This window comes from Onychomys torridus, chromosome 15 (assembly GCF_903995425.1).
Source record: "Onychomys torridus chromosome 15, mOncTor1.1, whole genome shotgun sequence".
NCBI lineage: Eukaryota > Metazoa > Chordata > Mammalia > Rodentia > Cricetidae > Onychomys > Onychomys torridus.
Genome location: NC_050457.1, coordinates 37,099,328 through 37,107,730, shown reverse-complemented (window position 1 = coordinate 37,107,730; position 8,403 = coordinate 37,099,328). Strand labels below are relative to the sequence as shown.

Genomic DNA, 8,403 nt, shown 5'->3' with positions numbered 1-8,403 from the left:
TGGGGGAGAAGAAAAGAGAGTGGGGTAGATGCTGCCAGCCTCCGCCAGGAGAAGCAAGATAAAAGTACCGGTAAGCCACAAGCCACGTGGCAAAGTATAGGTTTATAGAAATGGATTAATTTAAGATGTAAGAGCTAGAGAGAAGCCTGAGCCATTAGGCTGTATAGTTTAAAAATAATATAAGCCTCTGTGTGTTTATTTGGGACCAAGTGGCTGTGGGATGCGGGTCCTGACCATAGGAGTGGAGAAACCTTCTGGCTATCTCTCTCTCTCTCTCTCTCTCTCTCTCTCTCTCTCTCTCTCTCTCTCTCCCCGTGTGTGTGTGTGTGTGTGTGTGTGTGTGTGTGTCTATAGAGACCCCCAAACTATTATACTGTACATCATGCAGTGTCTCAGATTTTTATCTACCCTCTCTTTCTACATCTATACCCCTGTTTTCCCCCATTTCTCTCTTTCCATAAAAACTATAGCTTTGCCTCCCTGAGGGTAATTTGGCTTCTGCTGAGAGTTCAGGAAGCCAAGTTCAGGAGAAGCCTACTTGTACTAGTAAGGTAGTTAAGAACAAACAAGTTGACAACCAGTTGCCCTTGCTTCCTGCTGACAGGCTCACATCAAATGTTAGAGCTCTTGCGGAAAGTAACCATGAGGTAAACAATCAATTTAGACTGCCTTTGGAGTAGCCAAGTGTTGAGTCATTGGTGGTCAACTGCAGGGCTGTAAACCAAGAGCCTTGAATGTAGCTTGCAAGCCAGAGTTGGGCTATGGGGTAGGAACCTATTTCAGTGGTAGAGTCCCTGACCAGCACCCAGGCTTTATTTTTACTTAACATATATCGGGGACCTTCTGTAGCAGCTCCCTCATTCTTTAAGGTGCTTTAGTTGAGAAAGGACACGTGGTTTATCTTTGCCCATTAAACAGCAGGGTATTGACTGGATTACTCCTAAGTTTTCTGAACTTTAATATGAAATAGTTGAAAGCGTTGACATTCTTCGCTCTGCTATGGCTGTTTCTAGCACGAGGGTTCTCCATCAGTCCGGGGCTCCTCTGCCCCATCTGAAGTTGGCATACTCTTCCAGCCATCCCGTCTCATTTTTGCTGAGTCAAATGTACAACTGGATGATATGGCTCAGATGTCCCTTAAGCACGAAAGACGAAAAAGAAGGGTGTATGATAAGGGCGTAGAGTTTATTCACTGTTTGAAATAGATGGTGTGTGTGTGTGTGTGTGTGTGTGTGTGTGTGTGTGTGTGTGTGTGTGTGTCTTTATTTCCCATAAACCACAACTACAATCTTCTCCCTCTGCTTGGGATTTGCAGGCGAGGGGAGAGGTCCAACTAGCTCCTTCGGAGATGAGCACACACACTTCATGGTTTACGGGGAGGTCGCACCTAGAAATCTTCAAGAGCTGCTCCGGGTTTCCACTTTGTCTCTTGGGGTGAGCAAGGCAGACAGGGGACTGCCAGGGCTAAGGGAGCCTGTAAGAGTGATCCTTGCCTGGCCGGCTTGTGCAGGCTGTGAGCTAAATGCAACTCAGAGAGGCGGGCTATAAATAGCCATTCATTGTCAGCGTGTGTGCAAAGACAAGAGTGAGTGTACTGGTCTGATTCAGGCCCAGTTAAACGGCTGTCTGGACAGGACTATAAACGAAGCTGCTTGGACTGAGCATCGAGTCTGCACGCAGGCAACGCCAGGGGCTGGACACTCACCGAAGGGAAGCTGTTCAACGCCCGCCGGAGGAGTCGCCTCTGCTATGGCAAAAATCATCTTGAGGCACCTCATAGAGACCCCAGTGCGTTATCAGGAGGAGTTTGAAGCTCGAGGCTTGGAAGACTGCAGACTGGATCATGCCTTATATGCACTGCCCGGGCCAACCATCGAAGACCTGAGGAAAGCCAGAGGCACGCCACAGGCTCTTGCAGAGGACTCAGCCTCCACGGAGACGCCACCCAGAGAAGGCAAATCCCGTTTCCGGATCCTGCTGGATGTGGTCCAGTTCCTTCCCGAGGATATCATCATCCAGACCTTCGAGGGCTGGCTGCTGATCAAAGCGCAGCACGGGACCAGAATGGACGAGCACGGCTTTATCTCCCGGAGTTTCACCAGACAGTACAAACTGCCAGATGGCGTCGAAACCAAGGATTTGTCTGCCATCCTCTGTCACGATGGAATTCTGGTAGTGGAGGTAAAGGACCCACTAGGGACCAAGTAAAACCTTATTGGTCCTTGTTCATACGCCAGGAGAAAGATGAAAGCCAGGGACACCGGGGATGTTTTAACTTTTGAGATGGTTTGCTGTAACTTTTATGAGGATTAAAAACATGTCCACAGTTGCTGGTATGTGCAAGCTGTCTTTCTTGTTGGTAGTCAGGAAGGAAGGTTTCCGAAATGTGTTTGTTCAGTTCGAAATGATGCTACTTTTACACCGAAATCCCCAGAGAACTTGCAGAAATCACCAAAGAACTAGCAGGCTATAGTTGGGAACCAGGGAGGACCCAGGATTTCTCGTTGGTGACTCTAACTTTCCAGAGAGGTGGTTTGTATGACCCATGGCGAAATAGCTGTGTTCAGTAAAGAGATTCTGTTCTTACCCATTTCAGGAAAAGTTTCTGTATTGCTGGAAAGAGTTGGGGGTCCCTTCAAAGAGGAGGTTTTATCTCTGTGTATTTTAATTAAAGAGGACCCTTGTAAATATAGAGTCAGACAGTTAGAATGTAGTAACCTAGTTAGGAGTCACTGAAGCTGTTACCCCTCCCTCAAACTTCAGTGGGACTTTCCATGTATCTTAGTTTTCAAAAGTTCCAATGCAGACCTCATCCAGTCTTTCAAAGCTAAACTGAACCCTACCAGGAGTTTTGCTCATAGACAGTGTATATTACTTATGTGTTTTATTTATTAACCCATAGTGTATATTGTCTCCTAAGTTAGGTATCGGAAACTAAAACATTGAATTGCTGGATTCCGTCTTAACCCTCACTGTTTCGAATCAGAGACAGCAGGTGTCACACATATGCTGTTTGCTAGACTGATGTTTTAAATAGCCTTGTGGCCAGCAATGACACCTGAGCTCACGCAGCCATCTGAGTTCACACAGCGCATGCTTGTCACGACTAGACTAGTGCTTCTGTCCTCCCACACTGCTGCCTTGACTCAAGACTGAGCTGGTAGTGGTTAAGAATTCCAGCGTTGGGAAGCTTGCCCTTGGCAGCTGCTGATGGCATGTTAAATATTTGCTATCTCATCCTGTGCGTTCTAAATCCTTCTGTGGAGGAAGTGGCTGCTTTCAGTTCACTAGGCACCGAATGTGAGCTGACAAGGAGCCCCAGACCAGGGCTAAGAATAGAAAGAGAACTCAGAGTGTGGATGACACCGGTGTCCATGCAGACGGCTCTGTCACTGTCCTCCATCTTGCCTCCCCTGTAGTCACGTCAAAACAGGGAAGACAGGAAGTGGGAACAAATATCAGAAATCAAGCGAACTCTGAGAACGACATTGGCTGCTTTTTCAAAACACTGAAGGGATTTTGAAGTTGTCTGTGTATATGAAGTTCATATCCAGGGCTGACATTCGGAGCATAAAGTCTAGGATGAGACACGATTGTTTGAGAAGCTGGATCTCACAGATCAGCATTGTGGTACAAGAACACTAACAGGTGTGAGTGGGATACCAGATCTTTCGGGAAGGATTGGAAGCAGGACACCATCTTATCCCCACCAAACAGTGCTGCCCTCAAATTGATGATATAACCAATAGTGTTCTCTTGTTTTTGTTTTTGTTTTTTTGTTTTTTGTTTTTCTGGTGCTGAGGACCCAACCCAGGGCCTTGTGCTTGCTAGGCAAGCGCTCTACCACTGAGCTAAATCCCCAACCCTAACCAATAGTGTTCTCTTGAAATAACCTGAAGCCTTTTGTCTGGTCTTGATTTCCCTCTAGATGACACTTTCCTTCTACCCACAAGAATGAAAATTCAATACATCCGCCTGTTAGCACTTTCCCCCCCTAAGATAAAATTCAAAGGCATACATGGCATTTTAGGTTTTCAAACCCTATGAAAAGTAAATGATTTGTTGCCAACCACCACAAGGCCTTAAACATCTAGTTCATGTTCCCTTATCACTTTTGGCAAAATTAGAATTAGCCTTGCATGAAAATCTGACACATTGATTGTATTGGTCACCGTCCCCACTGCCATCAGCTCAAACCCATTCTCTGTGCTTCTTACTTAGCTTCACTCTGGTGAAGGCTACACTGCTCTGGTTTCCAGTTGGTTTCTCCCATTGAGAGGCACCCACTGAGGCACAGAGGGGAAGGTAGCTCACAGCAAGAACAAGCTCAGGGCTTGCTTTTCCTGCTTACTTCCACAGGGCAGCAGACAGACTTTGCCAGGGCCCATGTCCCCCAGAAGATAGACTCCCCAGGGCTATTCCCAGTCTTATGGGGCTCTGGGGTTATAACACTGGTCCCTTCAGCAGAAGGTGTGGCCTTCTCATCTTCTTGTCCTGGATACTACTCCATCCCTTGTTAATTCCCCGTCTCTGCCACTCTTTCGTAGACGGTGCACTTGTTCAAGTTTCTTGAAAAATAGAATTCTGTTTTTGGTCAGAACCTGATCTGTGTGGCATTTTATATGATAAGAAGAAAGAAGAGGAGGAGGAGGAGGAGGAGGAGGAGGAGCCGGAGGAGCTAGAGCAGAAAATTGTATTTGCACTTACTTTTAGAAAAGAGTAAGAATTCAAACAGAACTCCTCGGATACCTTTTGAAACACAGCGTACTTAACACAGGGCTATTCCACTCATATTCATCATTAGACCAAGAAAAAATGAAAGTCCACTATCTTGCTTTACAAGGATGTCTTCAGCAAATAGTTACAAAACACCTCTGGGCCTTGACCCTTCCTGGGAAAAATTTGGATGTGAGGAAGAAAAAATGGCCTCTGTCAGGGATTTTGACAACACTTTCATCCTGTCTACTGGTCTTAAGCATCTGGTATAGCCACGGCCTCTTGTTCCAGAAATGGATTCCTGTAAATGCACAGCTGTTGCTGCTTAAAATATTCTCTAGTGGGGACAGGGGGTGGGGATCCTCATCTGTGGAAGACCTAGGTGTTAAAATACAATCTAAATAGTAAACAACCATAGAGAAAAAATAATTTTAAAATTTCAGTGGAGCAGGATTCCTATTGTTCTTTCTTCCTTCCTTCCTTCCTTCCTTCCTTCCTTCCTTCCTTCCTTCCTTCCTTTCCTTCTCCTCCCCCCGCCCCAGACAGGGTTTCTCTGTGTAGCTTTGGAGCCTGTCCTGGAACTCACTCTGTAGACCAGGCTGGCCTCGAACTCACAGAGATCTGCCCGGCTCTGCCTCCCAAGTGCTGGGATTAAAAGTGTGTGTCATCACCGAGTGGCCCTATTGTTCTTATTAGTGATCTGAAATGTTCTTATAATGTTCTCAAGGATCTGAAATCTTCTTATTGATGTTCCTATTAATGATATGAAAACTGCTGTTAGCAGAACTTACCATGTCAAAACTTACTTTTAGAAACAAATGAGATATAACCTTGGGTTTAAAAAACTCTTCAAGCTTAACAAAAAAATCTATTTTTCACCAATAGCCATTGTTCTCTTTAGCAGCTACTAAATAACAGAGTGGAGAGAAGATTAAAATATTGGTTAGCAGTATTAACTTATAGTTTATGCCCTTTCTTTCCTTTCCTTTTTTGGATAGGGACTTGCTATGTACTCAGAATATTCCTCTCTCAGCCTCTCAGGCTGGGCATACAGGTAGGTATGATGCAGGCATGCAGTACCAGACTGGATTCTCACATACTACATTTGGACAGGAAGTCTCTGTTTTAGCAACTAGTTGGCTATGTGTTCCCACAAAATGACAGAAGCAGTGTTTTAAATCTGAAAAAAATAGATGGCTCCATGTGACTGATGGTTACATTTCCTGTGCGTTGGATGGACTGTGTGGACACAAACGCCATCCTGCTAATGGATGCTTTCTAGCCTGAAGGACAAAGATAAGAGGCATCCAGTATGGTGAGGCACAATAGTCCCTATGACACCATTCTTTGTGATCTGTCAGTCAGACACCCTGTGTTCTATATGTTTTTTATTCTTGGTGGTCAGTAGAAACATAGATTGGCATATTAAAGTTAACACAAAAAGGCAATTTTCCAGCTTTAAAAAAAATTGGGATCCAACATTTTTCCCCCATATATTTCCAGGTTATGTTGTTGTGCTCATAAATTTGTGTAACTTGTCATTATAAATATATATATAATTGTAAGTTACAAAATTAATAGTTTCTCTGTATTGAATTGTTTCTTAAATTATTATAGAAGCCTGCTTCCTTTTGGAAGCTTTTAGCGTTAATCTGTTTTAAGCGAAACACCACTTTCTAGTATAATATTGCCACTGTATCTTTTTGCTGTACATTCAGTGTGGTAGTGTGGTTTTTAGGAGTTTCAGTTTATTTATTTATTTTTTTCACTGCTGGGGACTGAACCTAAGGCCTTCCACATGCCAAGCAAGCAGTGGAAACCACCCCAGCCTTGTAGTTTTGTGTTTTAAGATTGTCTCAGAAGCAGCAGCATATGATTGACTTAAAAAATATAACCTAATAATCTATTCCATAGTAGATGAATTTAATCCATTTACTTATAAGAATTAAATATTTAGATTTCTCCCTTTGTGTCTATGTTTATGATGCTTTACTTATTTTTCAAAGTTTCTGTTCAACTTCTTGTTTTGTTTGCTACTGATCTTCAAGATATTAAAATTTAAATATTTCCTGATCATTTTTAGGTTAATATAAAATTTTAAGGCAAATACCAAAGGTATAACATTTTAAATATTTAAAATTATCTAATTTTTCTGTCCTTATCCTGAGTGTGACTAGAACTTTTGTATTCTTCTTGTTTACTGTACTTATTTTATAAATATATTCATAAGTATCTAATGTTTCCTAAATCCTCAACAACCCTGGACATGGTGAAGCTTGAATTTTTGCCTGTCCTGTTATCAGCCCATTTCTGATGACATCACAGGATAACTGAGGTTGGGCAATTTATAGAGAACAGAAATTGATCTCTCACAGTTTGGAGTGTTGGGCAGTCCAAGACCAAGGCATTGGCATCTGGTGCGGGTCTTGGTGTGTCCTCATGTGGTGGAAGGCAGGAGGGAAAGGTACAGCAGCCCACTCTGTCAGGCCCTTATATGAGGAAGCAACCTGATGGCCTGGTCTCTTCTCAAAGGCCCTACCCCTTAATTCCATCACAGTGATGCACCTTGATTTTGGACTTGACACTTCTGAACTCTAGCACCGTGGGAAATAATGCACAGGAAGAGGCCAGGTCTTGTTTCTGTTGCGTTAAGTTTATGGCATTTCTCATGCGTGCTTTGCCATGCCTGGGGGTTAATAGGGTTCTTTTCCCTACCCAGCTACCCTTATTTGTGGCACTGGTTTCGGGATGTATTCTTTTTAAGTGGACGCATCCCCTTGTATAATTCCTTGAGCATCCTACACATGGCCATTTTCAACGACTCTATCAGATTAGTCCATACATAAATTCCAACTGAAGAATTTCAAGTTCCAAGCATGGATGTTTCTGATTTTCTCAGCATTAAGTTGCTTTGAGTCCTTAGGAAATCTGGGGTTTGGTTTATTTTGTGTAAGTGGATACTTGTCCCCTCTTTAGTGACAAACTAGCTTTCCCCCACTGCGTTTGAACTATTGCTTTGGCACTGGTTTTTCACACAGAGAGTTTAGAAATCCTGCCTTAAGTGACTTTGCCAACATCAAAGATTCAGTCATCAAACAGGCATGAGGCACAGTGACTTTTTCTTTCTTCTTAGAGAACCTGGAGGCCTGTGCTTCCTTCCCTGAGCAGACAGGGCTCCACGCACCACTGCTTCCTGGCTTGCACAATAAGCACATCCCTGTCCCTAGAATTTTGTATTTCTTTATTATGCAAAATCCAAACTCCCTTTGACACTGGCCATTTCCACTTGGAAGGAAGCTGGCAGGTACACAGGGTGTGTTAAGATTTCTTTTAGTGTAACAAAAGGCCTGATCAAATCAATTTAGAAAGGACACAAGATTCGTTTGGCTCATAGTTTTGGAGGTTTTGCTCTGTAGCTGGTTGGTTGCTTTGCCCACATCATGGCTCTGACACACAGTGATGCAAACGATTCCCCTCACAGGCAGGCAGAAAAGAGAAAGAGGAACAGTGTTTCACTGTCTTCTCCAAGGAATTCCTCCAGTTACCAAAAACCTCCCGTGAGTCTCCATTTCTTCTTCCAATGGATCCTAGCCTGGGAGCTGAGCCCTTCGCGCGCAGACCCTTTGCAAACATCCCAGTTGTAAACACAGTACAGGACCCACACAGTCCTTTCTGCTTCTGTCCTGT

The 8,403-nt window shown here is 43.8% G+C and overlaps 1 protein-coding gene across 1 annotated transcript; it reads left to right on the top strand.

The window, feature by feature from the left end:
- The first annotated feature begins 1,560 nt into the window (after window positions 1-1,560).
- On the top strand, window positions 1,561-2,312 carry Hspb3 (heat shock protein family B (small) member 3). Its single transcript, XM_036207449.1, has one exon. It carries the CDS (start codon window positions 1,750-1,752, stop codon window positions 2,206-2,208), a length of 459 nt encoding a protein of 152 aa, XP_036063342.1. The 5' UTR covers window positions 1,561-1,749; the 3' UTR covers window positions 2,209-2,312.
- The last annotated feature ends 6,091 nt before the right edge of the window (window positions 2,313-8,403 follow it).